Source organism: Gymnodraco acuticeps, unplaced genomic scaffold (genome assembly GCF_902827175.1).
Source record: "Gymnodraco acuticeps unplaced genomic scaffold, fGymAcu1.1, whole genome shotgun sequence".
In the NCBI taxonomy this organism is placed as follows: domain Eukaryota; kingdom Metazoa; phylum Chordata; class Actinopteri; order Perciformes; family Bathydraconidae; genus Gymnodraco; species Gymnodraco acuticeps.
This window is the reverse complement of record NW_022990177.1, coordinates 209,053-232,516: the sequence shown is the minus strand read 5'-3', so window position 1 is coordinate 232,516 and position 23,464 is coordinate 209,053. Positions and strand designations below refer to the sequence as shown.

Sequence of the window (23,464 nt, the reverse complement as noted above, 5' to 3'; positions counted from 1 at the left end):
CAGACCCTCTGTCCTTAGACCCTCTGTCTTAGACCTCTGTCCTTAGACCCTCTGTCCTTAGACCCTCTGTCCTTAGACCCTCTGTCCTCAGACCCTCTGTCCTCAGACCCTCTGTCTCTCAGATACCCTCTGGTCCTCTGACCCTCGTCCTTAGACCCCTCTGTCCTTAGACCCTCTGTCCTTAGACCCTCTGTCCTTAGACCCTCTGTCCTCAGACCCTCTGTCCTTAGACCCTCTGTCCTTAGACCTCTGTCCTTAGACCCCTGTCCTTAGACCCTCTGTCCTAGACCCTCTGTCCTCAGACCCGCTGTCCTCAGACCCTCTGTCCTCAGACCTCGCTGTCCTCAGACCCTCTGTCCTCAGACCCTCTGTCCCTCAGACCCTCTGTCCTCAGACCTCTGTCCTCAGACCCTCTGTCCTTAGACCCTCTGTCCTTAGACCTCTGTCCCTTAGACCCTCTGTCCTTAGACCCTCTGTCCTCAGACCCTCTGTCCTCAGACCCTCTGTCCTTAGACCCTCTGTCCTCAGACCCTCTGTCCTCAGACCCTCTGTCCTTAGTCCTTGTCTTTGGCAAACAGGTGAATATTCGACTTTAACGCCAGAGCAATAATCCATTCTGCCTCCATGTATATGTCTTTTAAACTTAGCGTTGATTGATATGAGTTTTTTTTAGAGAATAACATGTTAAAGTAAAAACATGTGTTTCCAACATGTTGCCATGATGTTAGAAGACACACAAAAAACAACCATGAAATCCAAAAATATACAAAAAACACCCACAGCGAAAAACAAAGACAACACAAATGTACATATTTGTTATGTATTTGCCTTGAATTATTATTTTGCAGCGTTTTCGTTTTACATCTCTGGGTGCTAGCTATTCTTCAGATCTTTTTAAATGTATTGAAAATAAGCCTTTGGTTAAATGGGGTTAATGACACCTGTAGGTAAAGGCGTGGTCCATATCGCCAGATGGCCTGATGCTTAGTTAAATTCTCTTTCTGTGTTGTCACCTTTGGCAGAATACTTTTATGTTTTATAAATAGTTTTAATTGAGTTGAGTGTTTCCCATCTCTGCCTCTCTAATCTGGCTCTGTGCTGACTGAGAAGAAAACAGGCTTTCATGTGTGTCTGTGATTTGAGGAGGCGGGACTAAACTCACACCCAGGCCTCCTGATTGGCTGAAGGTGGGTGATGACAGTCGGTGCTTACATATAGACCCTCACTGATCCAGCAACACTCAGCTTCCTCTGCGACAACTCAGGTGAGTCTCTCTAAAAAACACTTTTACATATTTTAAGTTATTTGAGTGCTGAAGATTTAGGATGAGAATGTTTTTGTTTGTCTTGAGTGACAGATTTCTGCTTTTTCTTAAAGTAAATATAATCAAAAATACTGACTTAAAAACAGGAACGACTCATTATTTAAACAATTATTAATCCACATTAAGGATCTTAGTTCTACTGCAATGATAAATACATAGATTGGATGACTTAGATGTGTATATTGTAAACACAATCACAAAATGTAACATTTGAATAATAATACAAATCACACATTTATCCTCAATAAATGCTTCTGTCACATTATATTTATAGCATCATGTAGAATACCTTAATCTGTTTGTTAATTTATTTTCATTTTATATTGTAAAACACTTTTTAATATTGTGTTTTTGAACAGATGTTTGTTACAAACGTCCCAGTCTGTGATCACTGGTAATCTTGAGTTTTACAGGTTAACTCCGAAGAATCAAAATAAGTAAAAGTAATGATCAGAAGATTAGAACTGGACTTTAATTATTTGAGTTTGTCCTAAGTATATTGTATGTTGCCATGGAGGGACTAAGCTGCTTGTAGTGAGCACAATAAAAGCACAGAATAAACTCTACTTTCAGAAAACACTTTTACATAACCCCAGAAAATAACACAAACTGTTGTGATTTTGTGAAAGCAGTGTTGAAAATAAAACATGCAGTTTTGATGGAAATATAGTGCATTGCAATACTATTTGGGCTTGCATTAAAAACCTTTTTTGTGCATGTATTCTTGAAAGTAGTGAAAGAAGTATGCAGATATTTAACTTAGCTGCAATTAACCCTCCTGTTGTGCTCTTTCCCCTTACTTTGGTGTTCGCGGTCAAATGTGACCGGCCATTAACACATTAACACACAAACCATTAATCATCACCAAATGTCATTTAACACCCTTTCAAACTGTACATGTTGTATCAGATACTGGTATACATGAAACACTGCAGTAAATATACAAAGAATAGACACTGAACATGTATTGGTGTGCCAGGTGTGATCCATGTGGGGGGATGGGCACATAAGGGGGGGACACACATCTAGTGCGTGCGTGCGTGCGTGTGTGTGTGTGCATGTGTGTGTGTGTGTGTGTGTGTGTGCGTGTGTGTGTGTGCGTGTGTTTTATCTGATCCGGATGGTTACTAATTCCTTTTCTTCATGGGAAGAACACCGGGAACACCATGGAGTTACAAAGTTCACTAAATCATCCAAAGTTCAATGAAAGTGGTGATCAGCAATTGTACATGTTCAAATGTCGACTGTGAAGGATATCATGAAGCCTTAAGGCAATCGAATGTAAAACAAAAAAGTTACGATTGATGAAAATAGTAAATCGGTCAGATTTGACCCGAAGACAACAGGAGGGTTGAATGAAAGTAGTAATGCCACCGTGTGTGGGAAGTAAAAGTCCTTCTGTCACGATCTGTCGTTGTTTCCCTGTGTTTTATTTCCGTCACGGTTACAGAGCAGAGTACCTAGGACCCAAATGCAGAAGACAGTGTCTTTCATTGTTAATAGTTTCCTTTATTGGCAGAGCTGGGCCAGGCAACACGAGGCAAAGCACCAAAACATAATCTCTCTCCGACATTAGCCGTCCAAATATCATCAAGGGTCTGAAAACAACTGAGAGACGAGCAGAACTTAAATACCAGCAAGGCTTGTAATCACAAAGACACAGGTGGGGAGGGAGGAGAACCACAGGAGCACCAGGTGAACACAATCAGGTCCTCAGACAGGAGGGAAACAGGAAGCGGACTAAAGACGGGGTGAACACCTTTCAAAATAAAACAGGAAAGCAGCCAGACCGCGACACTTCAAAATAAAACACCGGCAGATCTTCAACACCTTCATTCAAAAACATTTTAAATATAAAAGCATGAGAGAAACTTGTACTCGAGAGTGAATGTAGTCAAATGCTAAATACAAATGTATATAAACGTAGAGAACATATTGTGGTAATAGTTTGATTTGCACGGGGGTGTTTCCACATGCAGGATTCATGTACATTCAGACGTTGAACAATGAAGGGCTGATTCTGGTTTTAAAGGATCGTGTAAAATAACTGCTGATTGTCGGGGTGTCAGAGCCTCCGTCTGATATCAGCCACGTTCAGGTTACAGGCTCTGCATACAGCACCACTTCTTGTTAAACATGTGTAGTTTAGTTAAAGGGGACCTATCATGCAAAATGCACTCTTGTACGTCTTGTATACCTGAATATGTGTCTCCGGTGCGTCAGGGAACTCACCAAGTGTCAGAAAACACAACCCTCTCTTTTCCTCCGTACCCAAATCTCTAAAAAGGGGGAACAACGGATCTGATCCAGATTTGAATTTTCCTGACGTGAGAAAAGGGGAGCTCCGCCTGCAACTCTCCACCTATCAGGGGAATGGGGGGTTGGGCCACGAACGTGTCCGTTCACACGAGACCGCTCAAAAGCGCTGGAGACGCTGTGGTACATGTGCCAGGCCTGTAGGTGGCGCTGTAGTCTGCCACACAAGCAGCGAAGAAGACTTTTGCAAAAACAGGGCAAAAAAGAGCAAATAGAGCGAAGGGAGGCATGGCTAAAATGCATGATCTGTTTGGTATTTTGAAAAAAAACCTTCACAGACATGTTAGGTATGGCCCTACAATATATTATTCAAATATAGCATGATAGGTCCACTTTAAGGTGTGTTAGTGTATAACTTGTTTACATTATGGACAACCTCCTGACTTTATCCTACGCCAGAGCATTTTGCTGTCATCGCTACAGACTTTTGATGTTTAACCGAAAAGTGAGACTGCTCCTGTAAGTCATGCATAACAGTGTCTCTTTCTTCCCCCAGGCATCGCTCACCCTCTGCCCTCAATCAGCTCCAACATGAGCCCAAAAAATGTGGTTTTCAAGAAGATTTGCAGTGACAAGTCGGTCAGTGAAACGTCTGCATGTGTATTTATATAATCATCTGAATGAGGTTTGGGAAGGGAAAGGCATGTGTGATAAAAACAGAGAGAGAGTAAAGCAGGTACTGTACAACATGAAACATAAAACACGTGGACAATGAAAGTGATGAAAACAAGAACACAGGTACTGATTGATTGATAATCGTTAGATGGTAGTTCTGTCCCTAAACCTCTCCTCCAGTCCTGCTTCACGACCACAGTCTCATTAGCACAGCATCCTTCAACATTATATACAACTCCTTTTACCCAACTCTTCTCTGTCGCAAAGCAAAACGTCTTTCGAGGACTTCTTTACCTTTCTTTTAAAACATATGGTGTTTGTTAAAGGAGACCTTCTGGAACTACAGTTTCATTCCTGTAGCTACAAACAAACAAAAGGCCCTCGATACATTATCGTTGAGCTGTTATACTCATGCTTGTTTGATAGTAAAGGATGTAGACTCCAGATCAGTTCATGTTGGCTCTCTGAGTGACATTTTGCAGATCAGCTGAGTATGGCTTTTTGTCAGATCACAAACAACGTTGATCTCTAACTTCCGTAACTTCCCTCAGATGTTTACAGCACGAAAGTCATGCTGTTAGTGCGTGCAGATCATAGAGTCCTGACCCGGAAATGTTGAGTACCCCCGAGTTCTATTTTAGAAATGCACAGTAAGGTCTCCGGCACATAGCAATCAGGGTTATTGAGGATGCTGAGTCCATGTCTGATCAAACATGGGAGTTTTAACCAGAAAGTAGCCATATTTCCTTTTTCTAGGGACCTCTGGATCATCTGGATTGGACAGGTTGCTTATTTAAACTAACTTGTCCACAGTAGAGGTAATAATGATCATCTTGTGCTCTCTGTATCCAATGGTCCCAACACTACTAGTGGTCAAAATCAGCCCAAACATGGACACTTTAAAACAGACATATTTGATCCTGAAATGTCAGAAATGGACTCAGCGATCTCAATAACCTCCAAAACAGCCACGCCATTTGTTAAACCATTGTCTGAGTATGCCAATTAATGCACCTTATGCTAATTGTACAAAGTGCCCAACATATGCAGGTTGGCATCCGGCAGTTTCTATGTGCTGGGGACCCGCACTTTACATTTCTAACATAACACTTTGGTGTACTCAACATTTCCTGGTTCATTGTGCAGATTACTAGACGACAGAGAAACACCTTTTCAAATGGCTGATTAAGTTCTTCTCAAAAGAGGATGTTATTGATATGTAAACAGATGGTTCCAGTTCTTTAGTCAGTGGGTATATAACTGATTCATGAGGGTTAGTACTAAGTGATAGGGATCTGCACAATCCCTTACAAACATTGAGTGTGTGATGGTCGAAAGATTGGGTTGTAAAAGATGGTTCAGTTTAGTTTTTCTATTGTTGAATACTTTGGTCGTTATTATGTTGGCTCTGTACGAGTTTCATTTATCAAGAAAGTTGATTTTATTTCAATTAAAATTACTTTATATAAGAAAAGTAAGGTTTGTTAGGGTAATGAGATGATCAAATATGGCGACAGGGATTCAAAGCTTCATTAGAAAGCCGGAAAAGAGACACTCAGTCCTAAATATGGTCCTTCTTTATCTCGTTAGGTCGGAGTCTACATGGGGAGAAGAGACTTTGTGGACCATGTGGATTCTGTGGATCCAGTGGGTGAGTTTCTCAATAGCAACATCACACATGTATCTGTCGTCAGGTTAAATCTGCCCCTCCATTTATATTCTAATATTACTAAAACTATATATTCAATGTTAGCTGTTCAGTGTCATGTCACAGTTAAATGAACCCCTTCTTATTCAGAGCATGTCTAACAGTAACATCTAAACATATACTGTTTGATTGTTCTTATGCAGAGAATCTGGAATCACAATTAGGCTCTAATTGTGTTTTTTATCATTATTTAAATGTGTTCTCATTATTATTTAAGTGCATTCTAGTCAGATACACTTTTTTCTACTGAGCACACACAATTCATTAAAAGCAAAGATAGTCTGGGTGTTTCTCAATGTCGAGGACGCTTCCTTGGTAGGACATGTCTTCCGAGTCAGGTCCTTCAGAAGTGAGGCAAGAATCCTTCCTGGTATTCGGAAAACGAAGAGTGGAACAGGCTAGCAAGTGTGCAGGTGTGCGTCATATGAGAGGCCCCGCCTTACATTTTCCGCCACAGATTTGGGGAAATTGGTCCGTGCGCAAAGCATTGTGGGGATTTTAAGGACGCCAAGTTTACCCATGTGCAGCCTCGAAATTACCCCCAAACCAAGGACGCGGCCTCGGTGGAATTCCAAGTATGCTAGAGATTGGAACAGTCCTTCGGCGGCACTCGATGACGTAGCATCCTTGAAATATTGGCTTGGAAGCCAGTATGCTCGACATTGAGAAACGGGCAATGTCTAGTAAATATGTACAAATATTATCTTATTGCGTTTTTTTTAATCTGTATTCTCTCAATGTTTCTTTTCTCTCAGCCAATTGACATATAATGTGAAATGACTGAACCTGTAAATAACACTATTGAATATTTCAGTGAAGTTTTCTGTTTCATATCATGAAATCCAAGTGTAATACATTTTATTTGTGTAGCACTTTGTGAACGCAGTCACGGTGTAAGAAGTTGTGGGAAACATTTTGATTATCCATGTAACTAAGTTTAAAAATACTGCTCCATCTTTATCACCTCATGACCTTTGAATGTTTTCTACCACCAGATGGCGTCATCCTCATCGATCCTCAGGCTCTGCAGGGGAGGAAAGGTCGGTACCAAAACACAAGCAATAACACAGGAAGTAGATCTCAGGACAGGGTTCACCTCACACATATTCTAAAATCTAACAGAGTCCACTTCAGAGGTGTAAAGTAACTAAGTAGATTTACTCAAGTACAGTACTTAAGTACAAATTGAGGTATTTTACTTTACTTGAGTATTTCCATGTTCTGCTACTGTGTACTTCTACTCCACTACAGTTCAGAGGTACATGGTGTACTTCTACTCCACTACATGTATTTAATCCCTTTAGTTACTTCACAGATCTGGATGAATGATGTGAAATATAACCAAGTGTTGAATCAGACTTTAGTTCCACCTGGAGTAAATCCACCAGCTACCCTGCAGTATACAAAGTACTTCAAACTAGCTGCACCTTCACCAGCTTTGAGAACACTTTCATGATCAATCATTATAAAACATATCATATATATTATTCTGAAATGGACCAATCTGCACAACGACTACTTTTACTGTCTTTCACTATATTTTGATGAGAATACTTTTCTACTTTGACTTGAGGAACATTTTGAATGCAGGACTTTTACTGTGACAGAGTATTCCTACACTCTGGTACTTCTACTTTTACTCAAGTACAAGATCTGAGTACTTCTACTTTTACTCAAGTACCAGATCTGAGTACTTCTACTTTTACTCAGTACAAGATTTGAGTACTTCTTCTTTTACTCAAGTACAAGATCTGAGTACTTCTACTTTTAATGAAGTACAAGATCTGAGTACTTCTACTTTTACTCAAGCACAATATCTGAGTACTTCTACTTTTACTCAAGTACAAGATCTGAGTACTTCTACTTTTACTCAAGTACAAGAGCTGAGTACTTCTACTTTTACTCAAGTACCAGATCTGAGTACTTCTACTTTTACTCAAGTACCAGATCTGAGTACTTCTACTTTTACTCAAGTACCAGATCTGAGTACTTCTACTTTTACTCAAGTACAAGATCTGAGTACTTCTATTTTTACTCAAGTACAAGATCTGAGTACTTCTACTTTTACTCAAGTACCAGATCTGAGTACTTCTACTTTTACTCAAGTACAAGATCTGAGTACTTCTACTTTTACTCAAGTACAAGAGCTGAGTACTTCTACTTTTACTCTAGAACAAGATCTGAGTACTTCTATTTTTACTCAAGTACAAGACCTGAGTACTTCTACTTTTACTCAAGTACCAGATCTGAGTACTTCTACTTTGACTCAAGTACCAGACCTGAGTACTTCTACTTTTACTCAAGTACCAGATCTGAGTACTTCTACTTTTACTCAAGTACCAGATCTGAGTACTTCTACTTTTACTCAAGTACCAGATCTGAGTACTTTGACTCAAGCACCAGACCTGAGTGCTTCTCCCTCCTCCGGTTGCTCCTCTGCCCTCAGTGTTCGTCACCCTGTCCTGCACCTTTCGATACGGCCGGGATGATGTGTCGGTTTTGGGGGTGGCTGTCCGGCGGGAGCTGCACGTGTCCAGCCGGCAGGTTTACCCCCCGCTGCAGGACCGCGAGAGCTGCATCCACAGCCGCATGCAGGCCAAGCTGCTGCAGAAGCTGGGAGACAACGCATACCCCTTCTTCTTCGAGGTACATTGTGGTGTAGAATAGTGATGTTACGTTCACGAACGATCCGATTCTTTTGATCGGGAACCGACTCGTACTTGGTGAGAGCCGTTGTTGCGCCCACTAGAATGGTTGATATGTTTTTGTTATTTTGAACAGTAGATGGCGTAATGGGCAACAACATAACTGGACTCCTGGCACAGCTGCATTGATTGTGACTGAGAGAGCAATCGTTTTTTGACCTTGTCTATCGTGTCTGTGAACACGCGGTTTTCCTTTGTAAATAAAATATATTGAAAAAGCTAAAACTTTGTCGTACATGGAAATTGCAAGCGTCCAATTCGTTTACCCAGTTTAGCCAATCCCAGGTGATATTGGGTGGCAATAGTCACCACAGCCGTTCTTTTTATCGTTGGTTCTCCGCCTGCCATAAATCCACTCGCCTTTAAAGGAACTTGCTCTCCTGAATGCAAATGTGCCGTAGATGATGGCATAACGCACGCTGCTTGAGCAGCAGCTTGGCTGGCTGAGAGAAGGAGCAAGTTATACATTTTTCTGTGAGTAAAAGTAGATTTCTGGCAATACAGCCAATCATTATCCTGGTGATTACTAACCCCGCCCCTTAAAACAAAAACGGCTCTATTGAACGGCTCTCGGAAAGGAGCCATAAGATCCGGCTCCCTTCAAAGAGCCGTAACTCCCTTCAAAGTGCAGAAATAGGAATAAAGATTCAAGTCAAGATTCAAGTTTCAAGGCTGTTATTGTCATGTGTCCATACTGTAGCGACAGTGTAGATATGACAATGACACGCTCAGGTCACAGGCTCCTCCAACAGAGCAACACAATACAACAGATCAAATAGTGGATGTGTTGTCTCCTCAGTTCCCGGACAACCTGCCTTGCTCGGTGATGCTGCAGCCGGGGCCGAACGACTCAGGAAAGGTAAGACCCTGCCAGGGAATCAAACCTTTACTGATGAAGTGAGCACGTGACGGGGGGGTGACGCCGGGTTCTCTTCTTCGCAGCAATGTTGCGTGGAGTTTGAGATCAAAGCCTTCAGCGCTGAGAGCCAGGACGCTAAAGTCCGCAAACGGTAGGATGTTTTTTTATATCTGTTTATTTAAAGGTCACCTATTATGCAAAATCCTCTTCTTCATGTCTCTTCTACATCAACATGTGTCCCCTCTTCTCCATGTCTCTTCTACATCAACATGTGTCCCCTCTTCTTCATGTCTCTATCTACATCACCATGTGTCCCCTCTTCTTCATGTCTCTTCTACATCAACATGTGTCCTCTCTTCTCATGTCTCTTCTACATCAGACATGTGTCCCTCTTCTTCATGTTGCGTCTACATCAACAATGTGTCCCCTCTTCTTCATGTCTGCTTCTACAATCAACATGTGGTCCCCTCTTCTTCATGTCTCCTCTACATCAACATGTGTCCCCTCTTCTTCATGTCTCCTCTACATCAACATGTGTCCCTCTTCTTCATGTCTCCTCTACATCAACATGTGTCCCCTCTCTTCATGTCTCTTCTACATCAACATGTGTCCCCTCTTCTTCATGTCTCTTCCTACATCAACATGTGTCCCCTCTTCTTCATGTCTCTTCTACATCAACATGTGTCCCCTCCTTCTTCATGTCTCTTCTACATCAACATGTGTTCCCCTCTTCTTCATGTCTCTTCTACATCAACATGTGTCCCCTCTTCTCATGTCTCTTCTACATCAACATGTGTCCCCTCTTCTTCATGTCTCTTCTACATCAACATGTGTCCCCTCTTCTCCATGTCTCTTCTACATCAACATGTGTCCCCTCTTCTCCATGTCTCTTCTTCATCAACATGTGTCCCCTCTTCTCCATGTCTCTTCTACATCAACCTGTGTGCCCTCTTCTTCATGTCTCTTCTACATCAACATGTGTCCCCATCTTCTTCCATGTCTCTTCTACATCAACATGTGCTAACCTCTTCTTCATGTCTCTTCTACATCAACATGTGTCCCTCTTCTTCATGTCTCTTCTTCTAACATCAACATGTGTCCCCTCTTCTTCAATGTCTCTTCTACATCAACATGTGTCCCATCTTCTTCAAGTCTGCTTCTACATCAACATGCTGTCCCCCTCTTCTTCATGTCTCTTCTACATCAACATGTGTCCCCTCTTCTTCATGTCCTCTTCTACATCAACATGTGTCCCCTCTTCTTCATGTCTCTTCTACATCAACATGTGTCCCCTCTTCTTCATGTCTCTTCTTCTACATCAACATGTGTCCCCTCTTCTTCATGTCTCTTCTACATCAACCTGTGTGCCCCTCTTCTTCATGTCTCTTCTACATCACATGTGTCCCCTCTTCTTCATGTCTCTTCTACATCAACATGTGTCCCCTCTGCTTCATGTCTCTTCTACATCAACATGTGTCCCCTCTTCTTCATGTCTCTTATACATCAACATGTGTCACCTCTTCTTCATGTCTTCTTCTACATCAACATGTGTCCCCTCTTCTTCATGTCTCTTCTTACATCAACAGTGTTCCCCTCTTCTTCATGTCTCTTCTTCTACATCAACATGTGTCCCCTCTTCTTCACTGTCACTCTCCTACATGCACCATGTGTCCCCTCTTCTTCAATGTCTCTTCTACATCAACATGTGTCCCCTCTTCTTCATGTCTTCTTCTACATCAACATGTGTCCCCTCTTCTTCATGTCTCTTCTACATCACCATGTGTCCCCTCTTGCTTCCTGTCTTCTTCTACATCAGACATGTGTCCCCTCTTCTGCCATGTCTCTTCTACATCAACATGTGTCCCCTCTTCTTGCATGTCTCTTCTCCGTCAACATGTGTCGGCACCTTCCCCTCTGCTTTACATGTCTCCTTCTACATCAACATGTGTCCCCTCTTCTTCAATGTCTCTTCTACATCAACCAGGTGTCCCCTCTTCTTCATGTCTCTCCTTCTACATCAACATGTGTCCCCTCTGTCTTCATGTCTTCTTCTACATCAAAATGTGTCCCCTCTTCTTCATGTCTGTTCTTACATCAACATGTGTCCTCCTCTTCTTCATGTCTCTTCTACATCAACATGTGTCCCCCTCTTCTTCATGTCTCGTCTACATCAACATGTGTTCCTCCTCTTCTTTCTTCAGGTCTCGTCTACAAATCAACATGTGTCCCCTCTTCTTGTCACGTCTCTTCTACAGTACATCACATGTGATCCCCTCTTCTTCATGTCTCTTCTACATCAAACATGTGTCCCCTCTTCTCCATGTCATCTCTACATCAAACAACAGTGGTCCCCTCTGTCCTCTTCATGTCTCTTCTACATCAACATGTGTCCCCTCTTCTTCATGTCTCTTCTACATCAACATGTGTCCCCTCTTCTCCATGTCTCTTCTACATCAACATGTGTCCCCTTTCTTCATGTCTTTCTACATCAACATGTGTCCCCTCTTCTTCATGTCTGTTCTTCATCAACATGTGTCCCTTCTTCATCGTTCTTGCTACATCAACATGTGTCCCCTCTCTCTTCATGTCTCTTCTACATCAACATGTGTCCCTCTCTTCATGTCTCTTAACATCAACATGTGTCCCTCTCTTCCACTTCTTCAGTTCTTCTACATCAACATGTGTCCCCTCTTCTTCATGTCTGTTCTTCATCAACATGTGTCCCCTCTTCTTCATGTCTCTTCTACATCAACATGTGTCCCCTCTTCTTCATGTCTCTTCTACATCAACATGTGTCCCCTCTTCTTCATGTCTCTTCTACATCAACATGTGTCCCCTCTTCTTCATGTCTCTTCTACATCAACATGTGTCCCCTCTTCTTCATGTCTCTTCTACATCAACATGTGTCCCCTCTTCTTCATGTCTCTTCTTACATCAACCATGTGTCATCTCTTCTTCATGTCCTTCTACATCAACATGTGTCCCCTCTTCTTCATGTCTCTTCTACATCAACATGTGTCCCCTCTTCTTCATGTCTCTTCTACATCAACATGTGTCCCCTCTTCTTCATGTCTCTTCTACATCAAACATGTTCCCCTCTTCTTCATGTCTGTTCTTCATCAACATGTGTCCCCTCTTCTTCATGTCTCTTCTACATCAACATGTGTCCCCTCTTCTTCATGTCTCTTCTACATCAACATGTGTCCCCTCTTCTTCATGTCTCTTCTTCATCAACATGTTGTCCCCTCTTCTTCATGTCTCTTCTACATCAACATGTGTCCCCTCTTCTTCATGTCTCTTCTTCATCAACATGTGTCCCCTCTGTGGAAAGAGACTCTGAAAGTTTCAGGAACAAAGATTCTCTCTTTTTGATCCATTTCTATAAAAACCTGTCTGAAAATGAGCTGATCAGATTTTGGCCACTTTGTGATGTCATAACGATGTGTTGTCTTGTCTAACCATTAGCCAATCAGCAACCAAGGTAACCCCCCCCCCCCTTATCACCTGAATCTCCTCCTAGAGCACCATTGAGTTCTTTGTAACCAAATGTCTCTCAGAGGGGCGTGGGGAGGGGCTCCTTATTTTCATCTAAAGTAACAGACAGCGAATCAGCACTTTGGAAACAGGGCTGAAACAGAGGGGATTATGGGTAATGCCAATCAGAGACAGGCTCTGGATATATCTGAGACCTATGATATATTGATGAAAGACAGTATAATAGGAGACCTTTAAAAAGACCCTCCAGAAAAACGCAGGCAAAAATCCTTGATTATGCGATCAAACATGCTTTATGTGATTTTATGCGGTGAAATTGCGGAAAGTTGTGAAATATGCGGAAAAAATAAATATTGGGCTGTCTTATTTATTTATTCTCTCTCACACACAACCTGCCACTAACGTTACACCCCTTTACTATTCAATTAAACACATTCAATGTTTATTTATTGTAAAAGAAATTGGGCTATTTTAATCACACACACACACACACACACACACACACACACACACACACACACACACACACACACACACACACACACACACACACACACATCTCAGCCTAATTCTGTTTTCATTTACTCGTTATCTGACCAGCTTCAATCTTGAAGGCTTCTCACCTCGTTTCTTGTAGCCCTCAAAGGGTTTTGGAGGTCGATGCCTCGGTGAACGTGAGTTGTTTGGCTTTCTTGTCCGCAGCAGCAGAAAGCATTTTGGAATCTTTGAATCCAATCCATTTTATTTCTATATCACATTTAAAAACAACAGAGTTGAACAAAGTGCTGTACATCAACAACTGTAAAAACATAGCATGAATACATGAAAACAGACAGGACATGAAACAAATGTAAAACACGAGACAATGAACCAGATCAGAAGCCACCGACTGAGGAACTCTCCGACATGACGTAAAAACAAAACGAAACACGAGTAAGATAAAACCCCACATTTAACAGCACAAGTCTCGCCTGGTCTGTAAAAGCCAGGGAAAAGAAGTAGGTTTTTAAACGAGATTTAAAAACAGGCAGAGTTGGAGCAAGTCTAACCTGGAGGGGCAATTAGTTCCATACTTTGGAGCTGCAACAGAAAAGGCTCTGTGTCCTCGCTGCTTCAACCTCGACTTAGGGACGACCAGAAGGAGTCTGCCAGCCGACCTCAGAATGAATCAAAGTGGGTCGTCACCGTCGATGTTCTGATTGATTGATTGATTGAAAAGTTTATTAACAGCTTGTATATTGGGTACAGTACAGTACAGCTCAAAACATACAATTGTTAAGGGGATGCAGACCAGAGAAAGACTTTCGTCTTGTTTACATCAGGGTCCCCATTTCCAATTCATCATGTCATTTAAGACATATAAGACATATAAGACATATTTGACATACAGATGGCTTATTTACAATTTACATACAGGTGGTTTTTTACATACAGATTGCTTATCTACAATTTTCATTTTAGATTTCGTTCTAATACATCCTAACCGGACATTTAAGACATACCAAGTCTACAGATATACAGTTAGTAACAGAGTCTAAAATGCGAGTATATACATAGATGGGGGGGGGGGAAGCTGTCCATTGAACGACAGGTTGAGATTTGTACCATTACCGGGGCCAGTTTTGCAATGCTCTCCCCCGAAGGTGCTCTTTAAGAGAGGTTTGGAAGGTAAGTATAGTTTTACTTTCCTTTACAGTTGTGGGAAGAGCGTTCCACCTTGATGTGGCATAATTGCGAAACGTGTATTCCCCCTTTTCTCTTATGCTCCAACACACAGTTGCACGGGGTGCAGAATAGTTTCCCCCCACTTTCGTGCGAGACATCGGGGAACTGCTTTGCCCGGTCTTTAGCAGAGATGTTCGTCGGTAAATGAGATGGATTAGATGTTTTCATCTTGGTGTTTTCTCTCTTGTGTGAGCTCCACACGTTCACTCTACGCTGTTGTTTACCTTCTGTGATGCGCGAGCTGATGACGTCATCATCATCATCACTTCACGTCAAGACGAGTTCACTTTTTTTTCATCAACTTTGTGTGGAAAAATGCGGGTATTATGCGCCTTTTGATAAATATGCGGCCTTTTAAAAATCTGCGCCATTTTGCTGATTATGCGGTAAATTCTGCGATCGCAGAATCGCGTTTTTCTGGAGGGTCTATTTAAAGCACTGAAACAAACAAAGTTAAAAAGACGAGGCTTTCCTTTTCACTTGAACAATGCAGAATCCGTTCTATCTTTGAAAGGTTGTGTTCCTTTATTCCATTATCCCAACAGGGAATTGTGCAATAATTATAATCTATAAACATCAGAATCAGAATACCTTAGTCCCACAGACGGGACATTTACGTTGTTACAGCAGAAAAGAGACAAAGACAGCTTAAAGTTACCTAGAAAGCATTCAAAATACACATCCTGTCTTGCAATTAAAGCCACTAGACTCCGTTAACAGAATCAGTCATTTAACTTTAATGATTATTTATAAAACAGACACGATTCAAACGGCACATAAACGAAGAAAAACTCTTTCCACTTTCCAACCATCCATCTGTTTGAGAGTCTGAAAGAGAGAGAGCATCAGGACTGAATCCTCTGCGGTTAAAACGCCTGCTTTCATGCACTTATTAAAACCCTGGACAGTATGTCCAAAACGGTGCTGCTGGGGTCCTCACACACACAAAGCCGTGGCAGCACATCACTCCCACCCTCATCCACCTCCACTGGCTGCCGGTCAAGTCCCGCATATCCTACAAAGTCCTCCTCCTTACCTACAAGGCCCTCCATGCCCAGGCCCCCCAGTACCTATTGGGCATCCTCCACCCACATGCCCCACCCCGGAACCTGCGGTCCTCAGACTCTGGCCTGCTCACCACCCCCCGCACCAAACTGTGAACCTTCGGGGACAGAGCCTTCAGTGTGGCAGCCCCCACCCTCTGGAACGCTCTCCCTGCGGAGATCTGCAACATCCCCACGCCTTCCAAAGGGCCTCAAGACCCGTCTGTTCACGAGGCCTTTGGCCCCTAATCGATCTGTTGTTTTGTCTGACTGGTTGTCTGATTGCCTTCTGTTTTGTTATGTTTGTTTTGCCCTGTTCTTCCTTGTAAAGCGACCGTCTCATGAAAGGCGCTTTATAAATCCAAGCTATTATTATTATTATTATTATTTTGTTGTAAGAACGATATAAATCTACTTGTGTTTTATGTTTTCGATACGCTGCTCTGTCGACAGGAGCACGGTGGCGCTGATAATCCGGAAGGTGCAGTACGCTCCGGACAGCGAGGTGGCGGCGCAGTCTGTGGAAATCAGCAAGGAGTTCGCCATGTCGGACAAACCGCTGCACGTGAAGGCCAGCCTGGACAAAGAGGTGGCTTCACATTATTATCTTCAGCTGCACGGACAAAGCACCTTTCAGAGCTCATTTCTAACCAGCCGCTGCATCTAGAGATGAGCAAGTCTTTCAGGGCGGCCGCTCATTGCACTCGAATAACTCAAATCACACGAAACCCAGTGGCTTCATTCGGTAATACCACGAGACGCCCTTTTATACACTTCAATTACATTGGATAACTCTTTTATAACCAAGTGAATATACCTGCAGGCCCCTTGTTGTTCTGTGTTTGCACTTATTGTCCGTCTCGTTAGATAAACGTCAGCTAATCTACATTTTGATTTGATCAGAATCCAGTTCATTTCCAAGTTGCTTTTCACATACAGGGAATCTGCTTTGGTGTGTTGGTGCACAATATGTGGAATACTTACAATAGTATATTTAAATAATACTATTCTACAATACATACAAAGGCAAAGGCAACCATATTCAGGTTAGGGTTAGGGTTAGGAAACACCGTTATACATGCATGAGACAGTTGAGTGAGAGGAGAGGAAATATCTAGGACGAATAAAACAAAACTAAAGGGCCATATATGAAACTATAATTCAGTTTAAAGGGGACCTATCATGCAAAATGCACTTTGTGATGTCTTCTCTCCATCAACATGTGTCCCCGGTGTGTCAGGGAACTCACGCAGCGTCAGAACATAAAACCCTCTCTCTTTTCCTCCGGACCCAAATCTCTAAAAACGGGGAACAACGGAGCTGATCCAGATTTGCGTCCGATATGACGTACTATCTGAAATGTGGACCCACGGCCCAATCAGAAACGTTGCTATCAGAAACAATGCCCGACTGTTTTGGACGTAATATGGTGTGTGTTTACATTAGCATCGCTAACACTCAGAGCTAACCTGTACTGGAGAGCATGTGTGTGAAGAAGCAGGAAGTAAAAAGGAACTCACCTTGTGGTATAACCGGCAAGAGAGAAAGCCTTTGAGCTCCAGACTGTTTCAGAGAGAATCCTTGATAATCCATGATATGGCGTTTCATCACGGCAGCATTTAGTTTAGACGGTAGCTGCCGGGTCCCGCATGAGCTCAGACCCTCCTCTTTAAAGCTTTTTCATTTTGTATCAATAATTTTAATTTTTTTGGTATTTTGAGCGAAACACTTCATAGACATGTTTTTTATATATTTTCATATATCTAAGACCTCTGCTATTGCCTAAAAGTAGCACGATAGGTGACCTTTAAACATGAAGAGTCTACGTCCCAGGTGTTTGGCCTGTGTGAGGGAAGTCATGCTAAAATCATGTTTACAATGAAAGAGATAAGTAGAAATGTACATAAAGGTTCACAGTATCAAATGGCTGAATATAAAGTGTGATAATACAACGTTTAGATTATTAACTTTGCATTAGAACATTTCGTCATTTTTAAAACAGGAGAATTGAATGTACAAATATTAGTAATGATGTTTGTTCACCTTGCGTTTTGTTTCCAGATGTATTACCACGGTGAGACGGTCAAGGTGAACCTCAGCATCACAAACAACACGAGCAAACACATCAAGAGCATCGTCGTCTCCGGTAAACATGACCCACGTTCACACTCAAGCTCGTTCTAATATGGAGGTTCAGTAAAGTCTCATTTCTACGTGTCTGACCTGTCTGATGCATGCAGTGACATTATGTCATGTTTCTTCCTCTCAGTGGATCAGATCTCCACCGTGGTGTTGTACTCCAACGACATCTGGGTCAAATCTGTGGCCATCGAGGAGCCTGGGTAATGCACAGCTCACACTTCACTAACACACATTACACACAAGCTCTGAACTGAGGTGGCCATGGAGGAGCCTGGGTAATGCACAGCTCACACTTCACTAACACACATTACACACAAGCTCTGAACTCAGGTGGCCATCGAGGAGCCTGGGTAATGCACAGCTCACACTTCACTAACACACATCACACACAAGCTCTGAACTCAGGTGGCCATCGAGGAGCCTGGGTAATGCACAGCTCACACTTCACTAACACACATCACACACAAGCTCTGAACTCAGGTGGCCATCGAGGAGCCTGGGTAATGCACAGCTCACACTTCACTAACACACATCACACACAAGCTCTGAACTCAGGTGGCCATCGAGGAGCCTGGGTAATGCACAGCTCACACTTCACTAACACACATTACACACAAGCTCTGAACTGAGGTGGCCATCGAGGAGCCTGGGTAATGCACAGCTCACACTTCACTAACACACATCACACACAAGCTCTGAACTCAGGTGGCCATCGAGGAGCCTGGGTAATGCACAGCTCACACTTCACTAACACACATCACACACAAGCTTTGAACTGAGGTGGCCATCGAGGAGCCTGGGTAATGCACAGCTCACACTTCACTAACACACATCACACAAACTTAGGTGGCCATCGAGGAGCCTGGGTAATGCACAGCTCACACTTTCACTAACACACATCACACACAAGCTCTGAACTCAGGTGGCCATCGAGGAGCCTGGGTAATGCACAGCTCACACTTCACTAACACACATTACACACAAGCTCTGAACTCAGGTGGCCATCGAGGAGCCTGGGTAATGCACAGCTCACACTTCACTAACACACATCACACACAAGCTCTGAACTGAGGTGGCCATCGAGGAGCCTGGGTAATGCACAGCTCACACTTCACTAACACACATCACACACAAGCTCTGAACTCAGGTGGCCATCGAGGAGCCTGGGTAATGCACAGCTCACACTTCACTAACACACATCACACACAAGCTCTGAACTCAGGTGGCCATCGAGGAGCCTGGGTAATGCACAGCTCACACTTCACTAACACACATCACACACAAGCTCTGAACTCAGGTGGCCATCGAGGAGCCTGGGTAATGCACAGCTCACACTTCACTAACACACAAGCTTTGAACTCAGGTGGCCATCGAGGAGCCTGGGTAATGCACAGCTCACACTTCACTAACACACATCACACACAAGCTTTGAACTCAGGTGGCCATCGAGGAGCCTGGGTAATGCACAGCTCACACTTCACTAACACACATTACACACAAGCTCTGAACTCAGGTGGCCATCGAGGAGCCTGGGTAATGCACAGCTCACACTTCACTAACACACATCACACACAAGCTCTGAACTCAGGTGGCCATCGAGGAGCCTGGGTAATGCACAGCTCACACTTCACTAACACACATCACACACAAGCTCTGAACTCAGGTGGCCATCGAGGAGCCTGGGTAATGCACAGCTCACACTTCACTAACACACATCACACACAAGCTCTGAACTGAGCTTTAGATTGAATGCTCAATAGCTCCAGCGAAGACATTCTGAAGTCTCATTCAGAAGTGCAACATAAAGTACTCTTTAAATACATTAAAAAAGACGGTAAATATTGTCACAATAGTGCATACATGTAAAATACAATAAGATGTCAAATAAATACTGAACAATGAACTTTAGTAGAAATGTAAGCTTTCATTTTAAAAACAAAGAAAAAGGAAATACTTCACTCAAAACTTTATCACAATAATGACTATTTTTAAATATGAAGGGATAAATAAAAATGCCCCTCAGAGTTAGAACAGATGGAGATTCAATCGCAACATAACTGCAGACGTGTTTTATACTGAGTGTGTCTCGGCTACTAAAAGATCAATCTCTTTATTTATTTATACAGCACATTTAAACAGCCTCAGTTGACTAAAGTGCTGTACAGGGAATAACTACAGTATCAAATAACACAATGGGAGTAAAATAATTCAACAATAATTAAAAACATGATAAAAATCACAATAACTAGAAACATAGAAATGAAAAAATGTAATGTATTAAATCATATTACATACATATGCTAAGAGACTGTACAACGGTCATCGTACAGCGTGTCATAAAGACATCAACATCTCGCTGTACTGCATGATTTCTGATTTTGTAATTGATTGATTATTTTAGTTTGATAATAAATCAACGGAGAATAAATCCACAGTGAGCTGTTGAGGATCAGGCACCTGATCCAAACCCTTGCTGGTAGGGTTGGATTCTTTACAAAGCAGCAAGATCAAGTGCACAAGAAACACGTTAAAAAAGGACATTAAAATACATTCAAAACATTCATTGTCCAGCCAAGAGAAAAGAAAAACATGAGTGCTAGCTAAAATAGAATTAGACAGTGTTACAGCTGAACAAGTTATTTCTAAGACCTTTTCCCAAGAACTAGGCCGATGGGGGGGGGGGGGGGGGGGTTTCACACCACAAAGATCTGGAACTAGTCCCTAGTTCGCACAAACCTTTTCACCCCCAGATCGTCCCTGCTAGAGAGGTGGTACTCTCCTGGGGAGGAAATGGTTCGTGGGCGTGTCGGCCACACTAACAATTTCTGATTGGCTGGGCGAAATGCAAACCACGCCCCGTAAAACTCAGAAAGGTTTTTTGCATTAGCATTATTAGCATTAGCATTAGCCCAGCGCACCAACGGAGAGAGACTAACTTATGGCAACACAAAATAAAACATGGGAGCGGTGGAGATGAGGAGGTGTCGGCGCTTCTGGAGATTTACTCGGAAGACTTCAGTAGAAGAAGAACCCAGCAGCTTCGACTGAAGCCTTCCCCACTCCGGGGGACTAGGGGACTCCGGGCGGCAGTATACGCCTTGAAGTGGTTTGCGGCCTGCCAGTAAACCCAAAGCAGAAGAAGAAGAAGTGACGTCAGCGGCTTCATTTGCCTAATCCTCCCTCAGGGAACTTATTCCCGTGTGAACGCGATCTACTAATAGTTCAGACTTCCGGGAATTATTCCTGGGAAAAGTACTCGGTGTGAAAGCGCCAAAAAAGAATCAGCAGCATCTAATATTATTGTATTTGTTGTGGAAAGCTGATGACGTGCGTTTATATCGTTTATGTGTTCAACGTTACTTCTGCTTGTTTCCTGGTTTTAGAGATTTCTAATAAATCCTCCTTGAAATGACGATAACGAACACAGTTTTAAGTTGCCTTCAATTTAAATCCTGCCTTAATAAATCAAATGCATCTTGAAAGTGTGTTCTTGGTCTAAAAAGTGATTTTCTTTGGTCAGAGGTCACTTTGCTTTATAGTTTAAACACTTTAAAGATAAATGTTGCATGAAAGAAAATGAATCAGGAGCAAAGTTGGGTTCATTTCAAACATATTGTTCTATTACAGCAGCTCTGACCTTTCTCCGGTCTCCGTGCTTTCTTTATAAATGCTTAAAAAGCTCAAAATGTGCCGTTACGATATTTTGGATTTTATTCCTATTTAATAACCTAATAAACGATTTCTTGACTTATTGGTAAACCTCTTTTTTTCTACTATAATTATTTTAAATCTTTGATGAACTGTAATCGTATTTTACTTTAAACAAACACTATCGCCACCTGAGTGAAAACAGATGCTTGGTCTTCAGGAAAGTGTGTTTAATATTAATGTGATCCATCGCTGTAATCACACAGTGCGTTTGCCCTACCCTCCTATTAACGCACTATCTTACATTTTAATCTATTCTATAATCTATGGTCATTGTTTGTGTATTTGTATGTCTTTTATTGGTGACGCACTTTGGACTGCACTTCTAGTTTGAAAGGTGCTATACAAATAAAACGTATTGTTAATAATTTAATATTATTAAAGTGTAATCCTAAAGGAATATAACTTTAAATAAACTGTATCGTCACCTTCTAGAGGAAACAGATGCACACATACATCCCAGTGAAGTAACTACATACATTTACTACTAAGTACTGTGCTTGAGTACAATTTTGAGGTACTTGTACTTTACTTGAGTATTTCCTTTTTATGCCACATTATACTTCTTCTCCTCTGCATTTATATAACAGCTTTAGCTACTTTTAACAAAACGCATCTCTAAAAATTCAAATTATTACAATGTTTTACAAAAAGTCCATCAGAACTTTGTTTTTCTACACCAGTAAAATGCTACTTCATGAAACACTATGATCTGGAAATGTCACACAACACTGAGTGTGTGTGTGTGTGTGTGTGTGTGTGTGTGTGTGTGTGTGTGTGTGTGTGTGTGTGTGTGTGTGTGTGTGTGTGTGTGTGTGTGTGTGTGTGTGTGTGTGTGTGTGTGTGTGTGTGTGTGTGTGTGTGTGTGTGTTGTGTCTCAGGGACTCGGTGCCTCCCGGAGAGAGTCTGCAGAAAGACTTCAAGCTGCTGCCTCTTCTGGCCAACAACCGCGAGAGGAGAGGCATCGCTCTGGACGGGAAGCTGAAGCACGAGGACACCAACCTGGCCTCGTCCAGCATGTGAGACACAAACCTTTATCTACATCACTAATGCAATCTTAAAGGTCCCCTCGTCTACTCTTTCTCATCAGTATATCACAGGTCTCAGATATATACAGAGCCTGTATATATCTAATAATATAATAATCCCCTCTGTTTCAGCCCTGTTTCCAAAGTGCTGATTCTCTGTCTGTTACTTTAGATGAAAATAAGGAGCCCCTCAGGGCAAATGAAACGTGTAACCGGAATGAAAAGGGTGTTACATTTACTTAATTATGAATGTTGTTACATCAAGGCCAAAAATTAGGATGAGCGCCAACGGTCAAAAATGTTTTTTCCCCTCCCAGAGCTGCCAGCGCCTCCCAGATCTGGCGCCTATGCCAAAAATCGGTCCTGCCAGTACATACAGTGGCAATGTCTCAAGATTTAGCAAAAATACACCTTTATTGAACATACAGTAACAGAAATACTACAAATCCACATAACAAACCATCACAAATTAAAAACGGTCGGCACTTATTATTGTTTTAATAAAAATGAAAAAAGTAAAAAAAAAACCTGGCTGCGCCCCCTAGCTGCGGCATGCATATTCCAGCAGCGGCGCTGCGCCGCCACTATTTGTATATAGGGGAAACACTGCCAGAAAACAGGTGAAAAAGTAGACCTGAGCCGGAACTACCTCTAGAGGAAAATCCCGGCCCGCCTAAACCGTGCTACGTGCTGCAGTGGAAAAGCGCAAAAAAGAAAATGTTGTCACATTTGTGTGAGGGATGATTTGCAGCGAGGCGGTCATTATTGAAAATAAAACACCCGTCGTTTGAAGAGA

At 42.3% G+C, this 23,464-nt stretch overlaps 1 protein-coding gene across 2 annotated transcripts in view; it reads left to right on the top strand.

Moving 5' to 3' along the window:
* Positions 1 to 4,139: 4,139 nt before the first annotated feature.
* The window catches only part of saga (S-antigen; retina and pineal gland (arrestin) a), a 23,010-nt gene continuing 3,685 nt past the window's right edge, over positions 4,140 to 23,464 (top strand). For both annotated transcript variants that reach the window (XM_034217766.1, XM_034217767.1), the window contains exons 1-10: positions 4,140 to 4,219; positions 5,846 to 5,906; positions 6,959 to 7,003; positions 8,410 to 8,609; positions 9,468 to 9,527; positions 9,611 to 9,678; positions 16,244 to 16,379; positions 17,852 to 17,936; positions 18,060 to 18,132; positions 22,522 to 22,659. In XM_034217766.1, coding sequence (XP_034073657.1) covers positions 4,172 to 4,219; positions 5,846 to 5,906; positions 6,959 to 7,003; positions 8,410 to 8,609; positions 9,468 to 9,527; positions 9,611 to 9,678; positions 16,244 to 16,379; positions 17,852 to 17,936; positions 18,060 to 18,132; positions 22,522 to 22,659 — 914 coding nt within the window. In that variant the 5' untranslated portion in view covers positions 4,140 to 4,171. The remainder of the gene's footprint in view (positions 4,220 to 5,845; positions 5,907 to 6,958; positions 7,004 to 8,409; positions 8,610 to 9,467; positions 9,528 to 9,610; positions 9,679 to 16,243; positions 16,380 to 17,851; positions 17,937 to 18,059; positions 18,133 to 22,521; positions 22,660 to 23,464) is intronic.